Source organism: Camelus bactrianus, chromosome 21, assembly GCF_048773025.1.
Source record: "Camelus bactrianus isolate YW-2024 breed Bactrian camel chromosome 21, ASM4877302v1, whole genome shotgun sequence".
Lineage (NCBI taxonomy): Eukaryota > Metazoa > Chordata > Mammalia > Artiodactyla > Camelidae > Camelus > Camelus bactrianus.
In genome coordinates this window covers 9,949,316-9,970,962 of record NC_133559.1, presented here as the reverse complement: position 1 = coordinate 9,970,962, position 21,647 = coordinate 9,949,316, and the positions used below count along the sequence as shown (strand labels likewise).

The window sequence follows — 21,647 nt, the reverse complement described above, 5'->3', positions numbered from 1 at the left end:
CTTAAAGCTTCCTTCATGTGTCTTTATCAAAATACTCAACATATTATATCAAAATTATTTTTTCCTGATTATCTCACCAATAGACTTGACAGCCTTAAGGATAAAGGCCACAATTTATTCCCTGTGTATCCTTGAAACATAACCCAACACTTAAATAAGTGGCATATATGGACTACAAGGACTCGATGAGTAAGTAAATGAAAGAGTCCATTAATGAATTAGTAATGATATCAATCAGTACACTTTATAGCAGCTTGGCCCCCTATGAACCATCACGTGCCTCCTAAGTAAACACACTTTCTATGTTCTCCATATGTTCCATATTCTATATAAATTTTTATTTTCTTTCTTTCTAATACTGTATCTCCCTATGAAAAAAAAAAATCAAAACTTATCTTGTGGCCCTGCCTTCCTTTTATCCTTCATTTTTATCCTTCGTTTTCCTTCATCCATTTCTATGATTTTCTATTTTCCACCACTAATAACCAGGTGAAAACAGATCACTCGCTCAAGGGAAAACCCAACAATTTTTAAATTTGAAAAACATATAAATGACCAGATTGTCACTGCTCTTCTCAAGAAGGAAATAAATATCCATAAATTAAAATAAAATTTTTACATTCCTTTAAACCAGAGTTCTAGTATCCAGTGACATGCGTGTGTCTTCATTCTCCAGACACTTTCTGGAAATATCTATGGCTTCTAGGTGAAATTTGCCAAAATTATCTTCCTTGTCATAGGGCCCCAAATTTTTTTTTCCATTTCCTACAAACCCTCTGCATCAGTATGAGAAAACTATCTACATCATTCCATAGAAAAATATCACCTGTGCCTTTATCCATGGGCAGTTTAGCTATTTTCTTGATGAGTATCACCAGTGGTCTTTCCTTTTTACGTTGTGATGTTCTCAATGTCTTGGTTGGTTATTGAGATCCCTATCTCCATAGGGAGCTAATTACCACACGGTGCCCAATACTTACCCATAATTTCCCCAGTTAGCAGGTAGAACTGTGGTAATAAACTATGAGAATTAGCTGGCCAAAGAGAAGGCCCTTTTTAATGCACTGTGCAAGTTAGCTGGTTTCCTCTTAGAAATTCTCTGGGGACTTATTATGGAGATGGAGGTTTTCTGGGCAATGTTTGTTAAAACAGACATAAGGGAACTACCTTCTTTGAGTTTCCCTGCCTACTGACTCTAAATGTTTATTCTCAGGTTGGAGAAAAAGATCCTTTTAACATTCTCATTTCTGAAAGCTAGAAGAGGGGAAGAAAGGTACAAATAACAGGGGGCAGAATATTAGAGTAGCAGAAGCAGGATAAGTCTTCCAGACACATGGGAAACTCATTTGTTCCTGGAATATAATGTGAGCATGACTGACATCTGTTCAATAAAGAAAGAAAGAAAATTTGGCTTGTGGAGTAAAATGTGATAGTGCCCTGTTATACGTGTTAGCTGAGACCTATCTTTAGTAGAATTTCCTCCCAATTTCAGATTGCACATTCATTCCTTCTGCCAGACACCTGGGCCATAAATGGACAAATGCTAGACACTCATGCATGTCTCTCTGAAGGGGCTCATGTGAACTGCTCCTGTGTAAGTTTTATCAGAGGTGCTATAGGGATGGAACAGGAGGAGAAAATTGCAAGGTATTAAGAATTTGATGACTAGGACTGGGTGGCTTCTGTCTCTTTCAGTTATGTCAGAGATTGGGACATGGCTAGATCTTCAGGAACTACTTTGCTGAGAAGATTGATCTATAGGCTTTACCTTTCTCTAGACATACAGAAGATTAAATAGAGCCACACACTATTTTTACATCCTCACCTGGAGAGATGGTGTATTGCCTCTTTCCTCTGAGCCTGGGTAGTCTGAATGACTACTTTGACAAATAGATTATAGCAAAAGTGATGCTACATTGATTTATAAACTCTGGTCTCTAGAATCCAGAGCTTCCGACTTCACATCTCTTGGAACATCCACTTTTGTATCCTAGTCACCATGATTTTATGGAACCCCAAACAGCACTTAGAAAATTCATGTGATAAGAAACCAAGGTCCTGACCAACAACTCCAGATAAGCACACAGCCAACAGTTGGCATGAGTTAACCAGCAACATATGTGAGCAATTTTGTGAATGAGTCCTTCAGTCCTAGTTGAGCCACCCAAGCTGTCCCCTTGGGGCCCTGACAAAATTGTAGATTTGTGTGCAAAACGAGTAAGCATTGCTACTTTAACACACAAGTTATGGATAGTCTGCTATAGAGCAATATATAATTAGAACAGAATTCGATATCTAAAGGCAGGGTACTGTTGTAATTAAAACTTTAAAAATATGGCATTGAGTTTGGAATTGGTGGTAGGAGAATCTGTAAAGGCTTAAGGAGTCTGCAACTGAAAGGTGGAAAGGCTTGAGGCAACTCTTGGTAAGCATCTGAAGAACACAGAGGAAACTGCTCTTATACTTTGGTAAAAAGGGGATACTTATATGCTTTGCTGGGAAGTTGGACGTACCATACGTGAAAAACACAAAAAGTACTTAGAAAACTCATAGAATGTCCAGTGGAAATTTCTAGGAAGAGTCTCAAAGTAAGAAATGGCTTCAGGAAAAAGATCAAATTCAAGGTGCTTCAGTAAACCTTTGTCTCAGGGTAAAGATCTCAAGAATGTGGCTGTAAGACTCTTTATGAGAATTCAGAAATATTTTAGCCCATGCCAAATAAGGTTTTTATGGATCCTAAGGGAATAAATCCTCTAAATTAAACAACAGATTTTTTTTAAATTTTAAGGGAATGGTCATACATCATCCTCACAGGTAGCCTGTAATAAAGAAGAGAATGTGAGTATGACTTCAGTGAAATTAATTTTATAAATTGATACATAAGAAACCCACAAAGTATTTTTTTAAGGAATTATATCAACCTGTGCTAAAGGGGACAGAAACAATAAAAATAAAAAGATCTTAGGACCCCCAACCTTCTTTCTTACAGGGAGTAATGAGGCTATGACAAACACTCAACTGCAAATATTGGCCACGTCTTGTGGATAAGAAAGAATGATCAGAGACGAGGAAAAAGATCCTACAGGTTAGAACAAAGACACATGGAGAATCATTCCCATGGAATAGGGCCAAGTCCTAATCAAAGTCAGCATGTACCCAGCTGGGTTTCAGAATTCCTGTGGACCAGTGACTGCTATGTGCTTCATTTCCCCCTTGTCCAAAGGGGGTGTCTACTGCAGGTGCCCTATGCCTGTCACACCACTGTATTCCAGGTGTGTCGGGGGCAGACAGCCTGCATCTTTAGTTCACTTTAGAGCTTCAGACTGGAAGGAACTACACTTAAAGCAACTCACATGAATGTGGATTTGATTTAGATCACAAGATCCTGGACCTTGAAAGAGTTAGCCAGATGCTGTAATTGGATGATATTTTGAGAGGTCTTAGAGGGGAAAGTGGGTATATATTGTAAATGGTAACAGTGCAAACAATTTATAAGCAGAGAGAAGACCATATAAAATTAAAAATAATCACAAACATTTTGAGCCTTTTCCCAATGAGGTGTGTGGTCTATGTCCCTTCCCCTTGAATATTCCTGCTTGTGGTCTGGATTATGAGTGCTTGACTGATAAAACACACCATAATGATGCTATGCCTTAAAAAACTAGCAGCCTTCACTTCCTGAATTTTAGAATCTTTATTCTAAAGTTACCATACTGTGATAATTTCCGCACAAATATTACTACATTTTCATGTGTACTTTCAGGTGTTCTATTTAGCCAGGTAGAGCAGTCCTTTATTCAAAGACAGCTAAGAAACATTTATCAGTGATCTACCACATGCTGCATACTGTACCAAGAAAAACAAGTACCACATGATTCTACTTACATGTGGAATCTAAAACAAAACAAAACAAGCAAACAAAACAAAGAAGAAAGAGGCTCATTGATACAGAGAACAAACTGGTGGTTTCCAAAAGGAAAGGGAGGTGGAAGGGCAGACAAAAAAAGGGATTAAGTAAGGTACACATTTTTCAGCTATAAAATAAATGTCGCAGGAGTGACGCGCACACATAAGGAATATACTCACTAACAGTGTAACAACTTTATATGGTGATGGGTGGTAAATGGACTTTTATTATGATGATAACTCCTAATATATTAATTTTAATCACATTAGAAAATTTGAGTATATCAAACCTTGGAATTAAATGATAGCAATGCAAAGAATTAACTAGTATACATGTTTAAAAGGAAGTCAATTTGAACAAAAATATTAGATGAATAAAAATTAATTTAAAATGTTTATAAAAGATAAGACAACATAGTTATGTAAGTTATTATAACAAATATGACAGGTGAGGTTCAGACAGGGTATACTACTCGCCCCGGGACAGACAGCTTTCAGGACAACAATAAATAAATTTTCAAACTTTCAGTTTTATAGTGTCTGAAATAGAAACATGCCAGTCTCTTACTTTACAGGAATCTAAATGCAAAGTTTATTGAGTGAAGAGTTAGTATTAAGAATGAATTTATGCAGATTCCTGCATGCTACCTCACTCCCTCCCTTGATGAACAAAGCATTATTTGGTTATATGACTGGACAGATTTGGTTAAGGAAAACACATCTATCTAACAGAAGCTGTTACTGTGAGGCAAATAAAATAGTTAGGCATGTTTCTGGGTTTGATTCCCCTTGGGCCTGAGGGAAAAATTTCTTTAGATCTCAGAGCAGTTGCAATGAAACAGTAGAGGAGAAAACCAAAGTCCACTCCACAGAGAAGAGTTCCAGGACTGACATTCTGGCCGTTGCAATGAAGCCTCCAAGCCAGCATTAGTCCCTACAAGTGGCCCTACGTTCGTCTTGTAAAATGGTGTCTGGAAAGCCTCTTGTAGCTCTGACCTTCCACCATGTTCAGAGAACTACATTTCAACTAGCTCGAGAAGAAGGGGGTCACGGCCTCACAAGGTGGGAGGAGAGCCAGACTGAGAAGAATAAGAGACCTGGGCTAATTCCTGCTGTTCTGCTACTGCTGTTCTGAAGTTCTCACAATGATTCAAAGGAGACAGGATGAGACTGCAGAAATGGAGAAGGAGTAAATACGATGGAAAAACTCATAACCCACGGAATTTGTAGGACTCAGTAACTGAGTCACTGTGTGGTGTAGGGAAGAAAAAAGTAAGAGAGAGGCGACGCCACCTTCAGGTGCTTGGCCACCGCAGCGGACAGAGTCGCCCTTCACCAAGACGGGACACGAAGGTAGCTAAGCGAGCTTGGCAGCAGAAAATGGCAGAATAGGCAACGCTATTCTTAACACAATCATCTCTGTTGTTCCAAGCACTTTACAAGAAACAGGATCCAGAAGGCTATGTTTAATAAAAAATTTAGGAAATTTAAATTCATTGTAGGGAGAGACAAAAAACTGTATGCTGGCCTTCTTTGCTTAACTCCAACTCACCTAGCTTTCTTGCTTCAGGGCTTTTGTACGTGCTGCTCCTTCTGTCTAAAAGAATCTCACCAAACAATCCCCTTTACCTAATGACTCCTACTTACTCTTCAGTTTATGGGTTCTACATCAATTTCCTAGGGATGTCAGCTCCACACTATTCAATCTGAATTAGATTTCTCCCCTTGTATTTCCTCCCCTAGTACCTACATATGCTTTTCCTTTAAAAACCTCTGGTAAATTATTTTTCCCTGAGTTTACCTCTTTACTGAAACTGCCTCAAAGCAGACATAGTTCTAGAGGGCAAAGACCACACATGTTTTTTACCATTGATACCTATAGTAGTATCTGGTACATATTAAGCAATGAATGAACATTTGTTGAAATAATAAAACATATAATAAAAATAGATCATGATGGCTATAAGAACACAAAAAGCGCAGAGCCTACTAGCATGGGCAGGTTCTAATAAGGAGACAAAAGAGGTTTTAGAGGGAAAGTGAGAGAGTAGCTTAGGAAATCTTGAAACATGCAATTTAAATAGAGGACAAGAGCTATTCCGCAGAGAAGAGGGAGAACATGACAAACAGCAGAATATAGAGGGAGTACCACTTTGAGTACCAGCAAACAGTCGATTAGCTTCAGAGTGCACAACTAGGCACAGATGAGAAATGGGTAATAATAATCTTAGAAATAATAACGTCAGAGAGGTAGGCAGAGACTAGATGATAAATTCTTGCTAACAGAAGATCCTTAGCTCTATTTTGTAGGGCAAGGGAAGTCATTCAGGGTTTAATCGTGGATTTTCTGGTCATTAGGGAATTCTTGCTCTCTCTGTCATTAATATTGACTCAATACTTTGGTTTAGATTACCTGAGTTACTTCAGCAATTGTGCAATTAGTAGCTTCTGGAAGAGAATCAATAAGTATGACGTGCAGGGAACGGATGTGGGGCTAAGACAGGAGACCATGGGGAAGACACGAATATATATATGAAGGAGACTCCATAATGAGGTTCCAATCTCAGACAAAGGAAGGACAAAATAATCCCAAAGAAAGGAAAAGATATTCCAATATGTAGGTTGAGGATGGTGGATCAGGGACAAACAACAGCCTCTAAGCTTAGCTGCAGAATGGAGGGTACCAAGGTTGCCTGTTGTCGTCATGAAAGGAAGAACTGCTAGAAGGAGGGGTAAGAACAGATAGTCAGATTACCCTCTACTATTCCATGGAACTAGACAGTGATGTTCTAAAACATGAAACAGCCAGTTCTTTTACCAGCATAATGGGTTTACTTGACAATAGCAGAAAACTGCAATCTGGGACAAGCGTGCCACAGCAAACACTATAGGCAAGTTTCTAACAAGCCAATAAGAGAAACAGTACTTTGTAGAGAAAAGAGTGAAAGTTGGGAGGGGTTATTTTGAACAAAATTCCATTAGCGGGAAGCGGGAGTTTAGATTGGGGCAGTACTTCCCATTGGCTGGGCTTGTTGCTGGGCAAGGAGAATTCCTCCTCTTGAGGTTTGTAATTGATTTCTTTCTTTATACAGGTCTGTAATTGATGTCGAGGTGTATCGTGTGAAGGCCCTTCTGGCCTTCTAACTCCATTTTAAATGAGATTTCCTTTATTCTGTTTCACAACACCTTAGATATGCATTTGCACTCATCTGTTGACACATTTGTTTTTGAATAATCAATCTTTACAGCAGTGAAACACGATAAAATTTGTTCTAGAAATGAGTAATTCTTTCCGACATCTATATAGATTTCTTAGAGTTTCTCTGATGGTATAAAGCCAAAATATCTTAACTTCTTTGAGTCTCATTCTCCTCATATGTTAAAGATCCTTATGTTACAGTGTGTGTTCGACATGTAAATGAGAAAACGTGTGAAAGCACACATGCTCCCTGGCACATAACAGGCATACAGTTAACTGAATAGTTAAAAATTGGCTCTTTAATTAACAGGATGTGAAGTCTGGATGATTGCTCTTCGAAGGGCTGATTTGAATTCCTTATTTCTTAGACTGTAAATCATCGGATTGAACAGAGGAGTGAGGATGGTGTAGGACACTGATATTAGAGTGTCTTGACTTGAAGAGTAATTAGATTTGGGCCTTAAGTAAATGAAAGAGGCACAACCATAATGAACAGTTACCACAATGAGATGGGAGGCACAGGTAGAGAAGGCTTTGTATCTTCCAACGGTAGAAGGAATTTTTAGAATGGCAGAGATGATGCGGACATAGGAGACCATGATAAGTAACAGTGGAATAACCAAGACAAACACACCGAGCATGAATATGACCAACTGACTGAGGCGAGAACGATGAGATGCCAGCTTGAGGACAGGAGAGATGTCACAGAAGAAGTGATGGAGCTGGTTGGAGGAGTGGAAGGGCAGGCGAAATACCAGCGAGGTGGTGACCAACGAGACAGTGAAGCCACAGAAACAGGCAGCAGCCACTAGTCCCACACACACCCCATGCCCCATGAGCACCGTGTAGCGCAGAGGGTTACAGATGGCCACGTAGCGATCATAACCCATGGCTGCCAGCAGGAAGGAGTGGGAGCAGCCTAGGAAGAGGAAGGTGAACATCTGGATGGCACAGCCCAGGAAGGAGATGGTCTTCTTCTGGGCCAGCAGGTCCACCAGCATCTTGGGTACAATGACGAAGGTGTAGCAAGTCTCAGAGCAGGAGAGTACAGCAAGGAAGAAGTACATGGGGGTGTGCAGGGCTCTGTCCAGCACAATGGTGGAAATGATGACGGCGTTGGTGCCCAGAGTGAACAGGTAGACGAGCAGGAAGACAACAAAGAGCAGCCGCTGCAGCCCGGCTAGAGAGGAGAAGCCGAGGAAGACAAACTCTCTCACCAGCGTCTCATTGACCCTCTCCATGGTCACTGCTGCACAGGAGAGCCAGAGCCAGAGCCAGAGGCCCGGCTCCAGGGAGGGAGAAATGCACGGGAAACTCAGCACAAAGTCTGCAGCTGGCAGGCATTTCTAAACGTTTGGTGGAACTCATTCATTCCCTCCAAGAAACATCTGCTGAAATAAGAATTAAGGCTAAACACAGAATAGGATAACTGGCGACCAGTTAGGAGGCTTTGTCTGAGCCTCAGAAAATGTTCTCTCTCTAGCAGAGGATTAAGCACTTGGCTATTAGGTTTCCCTTGTATCTTACTTATGAATTATCTAATGAATTATTGTGTTTTTCTTGCTCACTACAAGCCCAAGGCAACTAGCTCTCCAAAACTGAGAATAATGGTTAACTTCAGCTATCTGAACTTGATCAGAGCGTGGAATAAAAGAAATGAGTAGTGCTCAGACACAGCATGTGAACTTCAGATTATCAACCAGAAAATGAGAAGGGAGAGGAAGAATTAGATAAACTCTAAGCAAAAGTGTAAGAGGATTTGTGTTTATTGGCAGCTTATTATATGCTAAGATATGTGGTGAGAATATCACATACATCATGTCAATTGTTCATTACAACAATTTTAAGTCAATACCCAAAACAATAAGAAAAAAGGAAAAAACCTTTACTGTTATTTCTAACAAAACGACAACAACAGACTAATCAGAAACACTTCTGGAGGGTCCACAAAGTAGAGCACTAAGCCAAGGATAGAACAGAAGATAACATTAGTTTAAACAAATATTCTCCTCTTTCAGGAACTAAGAGTCACTAAGGTAGATTTAAAAAAAAAAAAAGACATTAACTTTAGGTCATTTTGTACCACCCTTCACTTTTCCCATTTTAGCTGCCTCAGAGAAACTTGGAAAAATAGTTTTCACAAAAATGGCCAAGTTTGTCACAGAAAGTGAGAGAGAATGGGACAATTGGGCAGTTTTCCAGATTCCAACTCCTAATATAAATCATAGGCTTTATATATTTTATATCTTGCTGTATCAGTAAGATTCCTTTTGGAGATTCTGCTACTAAACACAGTTTGCAAACTGCTAGAAAGGAGTATTTCTAAAGTCATTTTTAGGCCTTATATGAGACAATTTTTTCATGTGTGTGTTTCCCAACTGACCAAGCCTAAGAAGGAAAAACTCTCTGGATGAAAAATCACCTAACACGTATTGGTCACATCCAATTATTGTTTATACACTTCTTAATATATTTGTATACTTTTATATCACTCTGTGTTGAAGAATCATTTGCACCTGCTACCAGAATTTTTTTTTTTTCATTTTTCTAGTCAATAGCCAACCTTAGCTTTCTAGACCTTAAGGTAAATGACTGGAAGTTTCTGAAACTCATTTTATCTATTCCTATAATTTAGAGGTGGTAATTTTTGCTTTTTCTTAATTACTAGAAACTAGTCCTAAACTTAGTAGGTATAATTATTCATTTATTTGAAGTTAGTGTTAGGAAACTCACATACACTGGTTTTAAAGCTCTTTAAACGAACAGTAGAAATTTTTCATTCTGTAACTATAAAGATATGTCTGTTACATATAAATACACAGAATGTATATACTGTGTGTATCCCCATTATATATATATACACAGACACATATATACATACATATATATACATACACATGTATATTAGTTATATATTTTCTATATCAAGAATGGTGAACTGATGAGACACTTTCTTTATAAGACCTCCACCTAGACAAATGAATTTCCATCTATTTCAAGACATCGAGGGAAACCTAAATTCATGGTCATTGCTTAACACTGTCTTATCACTTTCCCAAGCCTTTTCCAGCTCTCCTTTCAACTAACCCATGTCTAATCCCCACTATATCCTCACTCCACTGAGTATGATTTGTAGTCTAGACCACAGAAGCCAGGATTACCTGATTCTGAAGGAGTACCTGTATCTCCCCAATGCCATAACAAACAAACAAAAACTATTTGGATTACTTGTCACTCAGACCCATGAGAGCAGATGATTTCAGTTAAGTGGATTTTTTTTATATACTATTAATATAACTCCACAGTCTAAATGAGATGTGATTGATATATTTGCCCTTTTCATGGTGTATGGAAACCCAGCGGCACAATTTATCTGAGAAGGCAGCCCCCATCAGCTCAAGAACATATCAAAGACCACCACAATGTGTTATGTCAGTACTACAGATAGAAAGATGTAAGAGCAGAAGGATAAAATCTTCCAGCCAAATACCCACAGGCTATGAAACTAAGGGAAACGCTCACTCAGTTTGGAATGAGAATATCTATATTTTAGGTTGAGCTCCGTGCAACTTCAGGTAAGGTACTTAATGTGGATATTCAGACTCCTTATTTTAAAATTAAAGAGGACAGGACAATAACTAATAAACGGTAAGGATGCATGGAAGGCACTTAAGCAGAGGCTCCTTGCACAGTTTCATGCAGAAGGAGACTTGACTTAGAGCATCAGCTGAGGGCTGCCCCTAAGAGCCTCCTCAATTCATGGAGTCCAAGGTTCTCTAGTTAGATGTCCCCTGAAGTCCCCTTATGATATTTTAGAGCCCGTGGATGGAATTCAGGTTATGATCCTTAGAGATGACACTCTCTAACTTTTTTTTCTAACTTCTTAGATACTCCACAGGGATTTTATGTAATTTAGATTTATATAGTGACTAAACACTTGAGGGTACAGTGTATCTTAAAAGGGGGGCAAATCTATATGTTTTTCAGGTATAAAACTTGAGATATTCAAATATTCATCTTAGGAACAGTATCAATCAAATAGCTGGGAGAAATTATGCAGGCAGCCTCAGATATAAAGAAGTGGAATTTTTATATTCTTAGGTATACATGAACACTCTGAATCTGCTTTATTAAAATGGAGTGTAAGTGTCAGTTTTCAATTATGGCTTAAATCATACATCCTTGAGTAGACAGCAGAAAGAGAAGCAGAGATTTGATAAATACTTGTTTCATTTAATCATGAGTTAAATCTTGAAGAAAAAGAAAGAAGGAAGGAGTGAAGGGAGGGAGGAAGAGAGGGAGAGAGAGAGACTAAGGAAGGAAGGAAGGGAGGAAGGAAGGAAGGAGGGAAGGAAGGAAGGAGGGAAGAAAGGAAGGAAGGGTCTAGATGGGAGGGAAATGATCCAGTATAATTATCAAGAAAAATTCAGAGAAGTATACGGACCACAACAAATCACTTTTAGTGCTTGGAGTTAAAAGCAGCCCCTGGTTCTCCTTCTTAACCCTGCCACTATCCAGAATTGCACTAGGTGGAGGTGTCCATAAGCACTACCCCTCACTGAGGTCTAGACCCCACAAAGCCCCAGACTAGATCAATATTCCCCCTGCTCAGTAAGTACCTACATTGCTCTTCTCCTTGCAATTAAGACAGAAGCAGCTATTCAGTATCTGCAACTCCTTAGGAAAGTAGATTTAAGCCAAAAAACAGAAACTGAGGAAGTAACAGAAGAGAGTGAATCTGCCTTGAGACAGGGGCTCTCATCTGCATCAATAAAAACAGCCTCCCCTATTCATCAGGAAGCTCAGCTTGTCCAGCCAAAATCACTGTCTTGAGAAGCTGCAGTTCATGCAGTTCTTAGAATCACACGGGAAGTGGTTACTAGATGCACATACTGTGATCACTGGACTCCTGAGGCTTCATCTGCTGCCCTGAACACTTTGTCTTGACGTTAATTAGAAGTCAAGTTTATTTTGGAAAAACAATGTCGCCAGTTTCTCAAAGGTAGTCTTAGTTGAGGAACCTGGGGAGCAGGAGCCATGAGCATAATTAGCCTATGTCTGAACTGGAAATGGAGTCCCTCTGTGATGGATTCTGAAAAACAAATCACCACGGTTTACGCTGTAATGCAGGAAACCAAGTGGAAATTTTTCATTGAATTTTAGGTCAGGAAATTGGGGTATTTATCCAGTAATTCTCAACTTTAGCGATTAGAAGAATCAAAAGGGATCTTAATTACAAATTCATCTTCCCAGATTCTTGTCCATAGAAATTCTAATCAGGAATATCTGGTGGTCTGCAAAAAAGCCTAAATTTTTAACAAGTAATTTTAAGTCTAGCTGAGCATTTTCATTAAATTGCTTATTTTACAAATAAAGTTTAAAATTTAAAATAAATGAGGTAATTAATTAAATGAGATTGTAAATCAAAAAATAATTGTTTTAAACTTTTGGAGGCTTAAATTAAATACTATAAAATGTTCCTAATTTTTTTGTATATATATATATATATATTTTTTATTGAAGTATGATCAGTTTACAATGTTATGTCAGTTTCTGGTGTACAGCACAATACTTCAGTCATACATGAACAATACATATATTTGCTTTCATATTCTTCTTCTCCATAAGTACTACAAGACACTGAATATAGTTCCCTGTGCTATATGGTATAAACTTGTTTATCTATTCTATATGTATCAGTTAGTATCCTCAAATCTCTAACTCCCAATTTATCCCCTCCCACCACCCTCCCCCACCAGTAACCACAAGTTTGTTCTCTATGTCTGAGAGTCTATTTCTGTTTTGCAAATAAGTTCATTTGTCTTTTTTTTTTTTAGATTCCACATATAAGTGGTATCATATGGTATTTTTCTTTTTCTGGCTTATTTCACTTAGAATGACAATCTCCAGGTCCATCCATGTTGCTGCAAATGGCATTATTAATTTTTATGGCTCAGTAGTATTCCATTATATAAATATACCACAACTTCTTTAAAATGTTCTTCACTTAAATGTACAGTTTGAAATGTGACAATGAATATATGTATGTTCATGTATAACTGAAAAATTGTGCTCTACACTGGAATTTGACACAACATTGTAAAATGACTATAACTCAATAAAAAAATGTTAAATAAATAAATAAATGTACAGTTTGGTGAGTTTTGACAAATACATACATCCAAGCAATAATCACCCAATCAAGTTATGGAACATTTCTACAACCCTAAAAGTTTCCTTCTGTCCTTTGTGGTCAGTCCTACCCAGCCCTGGCCCAAAAGAAATACTAATCTTGCTTTCTGTTGATATGGTTTGCCCTTTTCCAGAATTTAATATAAATAGAATCAAACAGTATATAAATTTTTGTGTCATTTCTTTCACTTATCATAATGTTTTTGAGACTCATTCATATTGTTGAATTTATTAGTTAATTTTTTACTGCTTAAGGGTATCCCATTTACTAATCATCACAATTTATTCATCTCATGAACTACTGAGGACATTTAGATTATTTCCAGCTTAAAGCTAGTAAGAATAAAATTCTTAACGAATATTAGTTTCTAAGTCATTATGTAGACATATATGTTCATTTATCTTTGTGGTTTATCATTTATCTTTGTGAGTACCTAGGAGTAGAATGGCTGTTTGATTATTTATAAACTGCCAAACCATTTTTCAAAGAGGCTGTATCACAATTAATCCCCATCAGCAATGTATGAATGTACCAGTGCTTTCACATCCTAGCCAACTCTTGGTGTGCTCATTATTTTAAATTTCTTAAATGTATAGGGACACTTTGCTGGACTTTCATGAGGTATTCTCTTGAAAATTAATCATGTTGATCATTTTTCATGTGCTCTTGGCGATTGGTACATCTTGTTTTGTGATGTTTTAATTAGTTTGTCTTTTTTTTCCTTTGTAAAAGTTATTTTTGTAATCTGAATACAACTCATTTATCAGATATATATTTTTCAAATATGTACTCCTACTATGTGGTTTATTTTTCCATTTTATTAATCATGCTTTTTAATAATAGTTTTAATAAAATAGAATTTTCATACCATAGAATATACACTTTTGAAGTGTACAGTTCAGTAAGTAATATACTCACAGAACTGTGCAACCATCAACATTATCTAATTGTACATTAGCAGAAGTTTTTAATTTCATATAGTTCAATTTACTATCTTTTTCTCTTTAATATTTATGTTTTCCTTTTACTATCTAATAAATACATATCTATTCCAAGCTGCATATTTTCTCTTATGTTTTATTTTGAAATGTGTACAGTTTTGACTTTTTTTAGTTAAATTGTTCATATGAGAATAGGTAAGAGTCAAGGTTTATACTGTTTAATATGTATATCCAATATTTCCATCAGAATATGCTGAAACGACGATTCTTTCTTCATTGAAATACCTAGGCAACTTTGTTGAAAATCTATTGACCTTACATGCATGGTAGTACTTCTATATTGTGCATTCTGTTATGTTGATTCATGTACCTACTCTTTTTTTAATTTTTAATATCTACTTTCTAATTATAAGCAATACATGTTCATTACAGACAACTAGAAATACATAAAAGCATAAATTAAAAATGAACAATCACCCATGATCCCCACCTCCCCGGAGATAACCATTATTAGCATTTGGATGCATTTATTCCCAGTGTCTACATATTTTTAATTGAAGTATAAATGAACTACTGTTAGTTCCAGATGCACAACATAGTGAGTTGATATTTCTTTCCATTACAAAACAATCACCACATTATGTCTAGTTACCATCTGTCACTGTACAAAGGTATTACAACGTAACTGACTACATTCGCACATTCCCCATTCTGTACATTTCTTCCCCGTGACTCACTTATTTCGTTACTGGAAGTTGGTACCTCTCCATCTCTCATTTATTTATGCCTATTCTTATGCCAATGCCACCTGGTCAATGTTGTGCTATATAGTATGTCTTGAAATCAGGATCATCTTGCCAACTTGTGCTCCTCTATTTTAAATGTTTTCATCTATTTCTTAATTGTTTTGGTTATTCTGTGTGCTTTGCATATCCATATAAATTTCAGAATCAATCTTTCAATTTTTAGAGAAGACTATGCTTTGTATCTGTATTGTACTTGTGCTTGACAATAAATCAGATTAAGGATAATTGCCATGTTAACTATTTTGAGTTTCTCAATCTATTGGCATGCTATAACTTTGTATTTTTTTTAGGTCTTCTTTGGTTTTTCTTTTCTTTTCTTTTTTTCTTTTTAGCTTTCAGTATATAAAACTATTTTATAGTTTTGACAGCATTTTACATTGCTTTTGTGTATCAGTTTCACATTTTTGTTGGTATTGTAAAGAAATACAGTTCTGTTTTTTACATCAACTTATGACCTTTTATTCTTTGTACGTCATACTACTTTGCTAAATTCACTTACCAGACTTTTTTTATTAAAAAAGTTTTATCAGCTTTTTACTTTGCAGGAATTTCTATATAAATAATCACATTTTCTGTGAGTATAGTTTCAGTTATTTTCCACTACAGTTACCTTTTATTTCCTTGCCTTGCCTCATGGCATGGGCTAGTACTTTCAGTACAACATTGACTTAAAGCAGTCAAAATAGATAGCTTCCACTGATTCTGAGTCTAGAAATCACCTAACACATCTTTAATGGCCCAGGATGTGGTCTACCTTTTCAAATTGGCTAAGTGCATTTGATGAAAAATAATTTTCTGCTATCGTTGAGTGTGGTATTTTTTTAAATATTAATTATGTCAAGATTGGCATTATTTTTAAGGAATGGACATATAATTTTTTATTAACTTATTTTCTACTTGTTTTATCAATTACAGAAAGAGAATATTGAAATCTTCACCGACATTTTGGAATTGCCTGCTTTTGTTTTATCTTGTCACTTTTTCCTTCCCAGTTTTTGAACTTATAAAATGAATATTCATTTTTGATCATCAGATTTTTTACTCAATTTTTTTCATCTTTAAAAATGTTCACCTTTACTTTTGTTAATATTCTTTATGCTGAAGTCCATTTTGTCTGATGTTAAAATAGTCACTCTGGCTTTCTAATGATAAAAAGGTTGTGCTTTTTTATCCTAAATTCTTACTGTTATCTGAAAATTCATATTTAAAAAATTAGCTTCTTGTAGAAAACATATAATTGGAGTCTTACTTTTTATCAAAGTCTGACCAGCTCTGTCTTTTAATTGATGTGTTTAGACAGCAATTAAAATTTATAGTTGAAGTGTTTCCTTTCATTGGTGGGTTTAAGTCTATGATCTTGCATTCTGATATCTGCTCCATCAGATCTTTGTTCCTGTTTCCCCATTTTTTTGACTTCCATTGGTTATAATCCATTCCTCCTTCATTCTCAGTTTATAGGTAATCATTGATCTGCTTTCTCTTACTACAATTTAGTTTGAAATTTTCTAGAATTGTATATAAACTGAATAATACAGTATTCAAAGTTGTCTAGTTTCTTTTATTCAGCACAATAATTTTGGATTTTATCCATATTTTATTGTGTATCGGTAGTTGTTCATTTTTATTTCTCAATGAATTTGTCTGGAAATACCATGTTTTGTTTTTCTTTACTTTTACTGTTCTAGAAATTTGTGCCACTATATGTAAAACTTCTATAAATATTTGTGTATAAGTATCTATGTGGACATGAGTTTAAAGTACCTTGGGTGTGGAAGTGCCTGGTCACTTGGTAGGTGAATGTTTAACTTTTTAAGAAACTATCAAAATGGTCTGCAAAATGTTGCAATTTTACATCCTCATGAGTAGTTTAAGAAGATTCCAGTTGTCCCACATTCTTGTATAGTATATGGTATTTCTGTACTTTAAGTTCAAAGGAGTCCCTCCATTCAAGGCCTCAATCCCCTGGAGTACACTAACTCTATAAGACCCAGGGTTTGCTGTAGCATCTGCCTTCAGGGACACAGAGCTGCTAAGGTTGCATCTGTCCACTTAGATCCAGCCCAGCCAGTGAACAGAGCTTTCTCTCATCTGGAAGGGCTAATCTTACCTCCTAGATTTTCCCCAATCAATTCTGGAAAAAAAAATACTGCCTGATGTTCTTCCAAATTTGCCCATTTCTCTCTTTCTTTATACTTTGATGGGACACAGGATAAAGAAACCTGGGATTGGGCCAGAACGCTGCTCATAAAGTAAGTGCTTCCTTTGTGTTATATTTCACCAACTCTTTTCTCTTAGCAACACCACCTGTCAGTCCACCCTACAAATATGTTGGGTACTAAAGAAAGATTCAAAAGCAGAACTGGTGGAAACCATACACAGGTGAAGTGGGTCATAGCACCAGGGTTCAGGGGGGCAACACATAGACAGAGACAATATGGTGAAGGCAGAGATCCAGCTGGACAAAGTCCAACCATCTGAATACAGAGGGAGATTAGAGTTAAAGAAGGACTAAGAGAGTGTAAAACAGAAAAATATTCCTAAAATGACTTAAAGTAGGAAAAATAATAGGAACCACCTGGACAGCAGGACAGATGTGTACTTTAGCAGAAGAAAAAAATGTACCTAATGTATTGCAGATGGAAGAATAAGTTAGGAGCAGCTAGAAGTGTGAAGTATACTGTCTGTGTGAAAATCAGAAGACCCTGATCTATTTCCTAAGCCACTGGTTTATAAGCACACAGTACAAAGGAAATATTAAAAATAAAACCCTGGTTAATTAGAATACATAGTCCTGCAGTGAGCAGTTCAGGATATTTGGGGTATAGTCTCACCTCTGCTTTAAGTAGCTACACAACCTAGATCTTTACCTTTTACTTTTTTGGGCCTCAGTTTCTTTGTCTATAACATGAAGGGGTTGAACTAAGAGCTAACACTTACTGAAAACTTACTATGACTTAGGAACATAATTGTGAGCACTTGGTACTCACTAAAATGGTTTCTTTCTATTATCATTATTATTATTATTGCCATTTCAGATGAAAACTAGATGCACATGGAAGTGATTTCTATAGGATCATAAAGCTAGTCAGTGGCAGACATGGTCCCAGCCTAGCCAGCCTAGCTCCAGAGCCCACATCCTTCTGGCCACACTATGCTTTCATGCCAACAAATGATCCCAGAACAAACTGACAGAGAAGTAAATGCACACAGTAGTCAAAGTCTCAGAACTACACAGGGAATCCTTTTAGGAGATAAATATTAATCTGGGGTTTTGAAGGATGGATACATATTAATTGTGAATAGTAAAGAATAGTAGGAAAAGAAATGTAATGTTACTGGTAAAGATAGAGAGACAGAAATTAATGATGTGCGATGGCAGTGGACCAGACAGTTTGTCTTACAATTGAGGAGTGAAAGTATGATTTAATGGCCTGAGATAGTGATTAGAACAGAGAATTCCAGATAATCATGGAGAAATAATTGAGAGAACTAAGAACACTAGGAGGAAAATAAGGCCCATAAATACACATGATCATTTTATTCCAATTAACTAAAAGGCTGTCATTTATAGAAAAGAATTAATATTCTCATGAGTATTTGCAGAGAATAAATCAAGAACGAAGAGTGGATGTTTCAAGGAGGCATGGTTCCTCTCAGAATAAGAAGGTTTAGCCAGTTAAGCCACCCAGGAAGACAGCAGTCTGTTTTGTGAGATAATGGGTTCCTTACAACTGGAACCTGACTACAGTGATTGGACAATACTTTCCAAATTTATATTAAAAGGCTCACAGAATTAGGTGCAGATTAAGTTAGAAGATTCCTGAGCTTTGTTCTAATATGAAGATTGTATGATTTTCTAAGGTTAGTGTAAAGGTTTTAGAATTACGTCATCTCTGAATCAAACTCCAGGTCTTCCCACAGATAATGGTGAGAGCTGCTCTGAGAACTTTATGGAAGCAACAGAGGTTAAGGCAGAGGTAGAGGCCAAAAGGGATGAAGGTGTCAGCCCAAGCCTTGTCATGCTCTGAGCATTATTTGACCTTTAGTTAGATTCTTAATCCCAAATTCCCTGCACTCATGACAAGGGAAACCCCAATATGTGGGGTCATTCTAAGCCCATCTCCAAGGCTTCACAATTGATCATGGGTAAATAAACCTAAACACCTTTAAATAAATGAAAATACTTCATTACACATAAACAAGTAGGATTTGTGTCAAGTGTATGAGGGATTGGATAGATGACTTTTCAATTCCTTTTTTTTTTTCTAATTTATATTTTCATAAAATGGCTTTGAAGATAGGTGATTTCTCAGGACTCTCATGCTCATGTGGGTTAAACAAATGATTTAACCTTTTGAGCCTCAGTTTCAATAAAATGGCAGGATTAGATGGGAAGAGCTCTAAATCACCTCTCGATTTAGCGCACTATGTATGGACCTTCTGTGCAAAAAGGAATACAAAGAAATGGAAGCAACTCATAAACATATAAATAAATTTCTTCAGATATCGTTGAATTGGGAATTTACTTACGTCACTGCTCCTCATGCCTCCTGCTTTCCCCTCACTCCCCGGTCATGTGCTTAACCTGTTTGTTACTCACTTTGTCAGACCAGTATCATCAACTTTGTACAGAAACACAAACGTGGTTTCTTTGGGGGCATTCGCTTTTATCAAATCCTTTTTGTTGTCAGTTTCAGGACGTCTGAATCTGATTCCTGGTGATCGATGAAGAGACAGAACCAGAGCATGATCACCGAGTTCATACTTATAGGCTTCTCAAACCTGGGGGATCTGCAGATCCTTCTCTTCTTTGTCTTCCTACTGGTCTACCTGACCACACTGATGGCCAATACCACCATCATGACTGTCATTTGTCTGGATCGGACTTTGCACACCCCTATGTACTTCTTTCTCTTTGTCCTCTCCTGCTCTGAAACCTGCTACACCTTGGTCATCGTACCAAACATGCTGACCAACCTGCTGTCCACAAGTCCGACTATTTCTGTCCCCGCTTGTGCTGCCCAGCTCTATTTCTTTGTGGGCTTGGCTTGTACCAACTGTTTTCTAATTGCTGTGATGGGCTATGACCGCTACGCTGCCATCTGTAACCCTCTCAACTACACACTCATTGTCAACAGAGCCACCTGCACACAGCTGGTTTTAGCCTCAAGCTTCTGTGGTTTCCTGGTCTCTGTGGTTGTCAACATCCTGGTGTTTAGTGTACCTTTCTGTGCCTCCAATCGGATCAACAACTTTTTCTGTGACATTTCCCCTGTCATAAAACTGGGCTGCACAGACACCAACTTGAAGGAGATGGTTATCTTTTTCTTCAGCATCCTGGTGTTGCTGGTTCCCTTTGTGTTGATCTTCACCTCCTATGTCTTCATTGTCTCCACCATCCTTAAGATCTCCTCAGTGGAGGGACAGCGTAAGGCCTTCGCCACCTGTGCCTCCCACCTCACAGTGGTCATTGTCCACTATGGTTGCGCTTCCTTTATCTACTTGAGGCCCACATCCCTTTACTCCTCAGACAAGGACCGGCTTGTGGCAGTGACCTATATGGTGATCACCCCACTACTCAACCCCCTTGTCTACACACTGAGAAATAAAGAAGTGAAGACAGCTCTGAGAAGGGTTCTCAGTAGGTACTCACCTCCCAAAACTGTGTGAGTGAGTTGATAGGTCATGAAAGTTATATTCATGAAAATGTCCTGGATGGAACTTTAATAAACATACCTATCCTTTTTTTGCCAAAAAGAAAAAGAAAAAAGAGAGAAGGACCTTCCTGTTTTCAACTTTTTTATTGGAAAGTCCTTCTTTGTGTTTAGCCTGTATTCACTGTAAAGGCTGTGCCATTTGGTCTCCAGAAAGCTGAATGAATGTGGCAACTTTCAAGGCTCAAGCCATGTTATTTTTGTACATTCTGTACATTTTCTCAGGTCAACACTACAAATGCTGCATTAATTCTGAGAATGCCCAGCCTGTTCATACTCTTCCTACACTGAAGGAAACAGTGGAGAATGTTATTTAAGTCTCCAAGTGCTTCTATATATTTTTGAGGTTAAGAAGTAATATTTATAATAAATAACTTATTTATAGACAGAAAGAATATTCACTTACAAGATAGATGAGGGGAGAACTGAAGTTCTATGAGGCTGATAGTAGAGTAGAAAATACAGACTTTGAAATCATAAAAACCTAAGTCTGAATACTGATTTGGATCATTTTTGATTTGGATCATTTTCCAGCCAAATGGCATGGGCCAAACTTAACCTCTCTTGTAGTCAGTTGTTGCCTATGTAACATGAGACCTTCAATACCTTCTCAGCGGGGCACTGTAAGAACTAAAGGAATTAATAGATGTAGAGGAATTTGGTCCTCTTCTGAGAGAAGGCATTAAAAAAATTTTAGTTCTCGTCCACCTCCCTTCATTTTCCTATCTTCACTCCATAAACTAGGATTGCACTTAATGTCAGATACAATGTGAAAGTAGGTTGACCATGCAAGAGTTCTGTTTATGCATCTGCTACTATGTGCAAGGCATTAAATTAGGTATTATAGGCAAAGAGTAATGAAGTACTGTTTCCTCTTTCCTTCATGTC

General features: G+C 37.3%; 2 protein-coding genes across 2 annotated transcripts; one reads left to right on the top strand and one right to left on the bottom strand.

Annotated features, from left to right (window-relative positions):
* Positions 1-7,257: 7,257 nt before the first annotated feature.
* LOC105069480 (olfactory receptor 10K1) lies at positions 7,258-8,346 on the bottom strand. Its single transcript, XM_010955597.2, has one exon. The coding sequence runs from the start codon at positions 8,344-8,346 to the stop codon at positions 7,405-7,407; it is 942 nt and encodes a 313-aa protein (XP_010953899.1). The 3' UTR covers positions 7,258-7,404.
* Positions 8,347-19,283: 10,937 nt separating this feature from the next.
* On the top strand, positions 19,284-20,715 carry LOC105069479 (olfactory receptor 10T2-like). The gene has a single exon (XM_010955596.2). It carries the CDS (start codon positions 19,771-19,773, stop codon positions 20,713-20,715), a length of 945 nt encoding a protein of 314 aa, XP_010953898.1. The 5' UTR covers positions 19,284-19,770.
* The last annotated feature ends 932 nt before the right edge of the window (positions 20,716-21,647 follow it).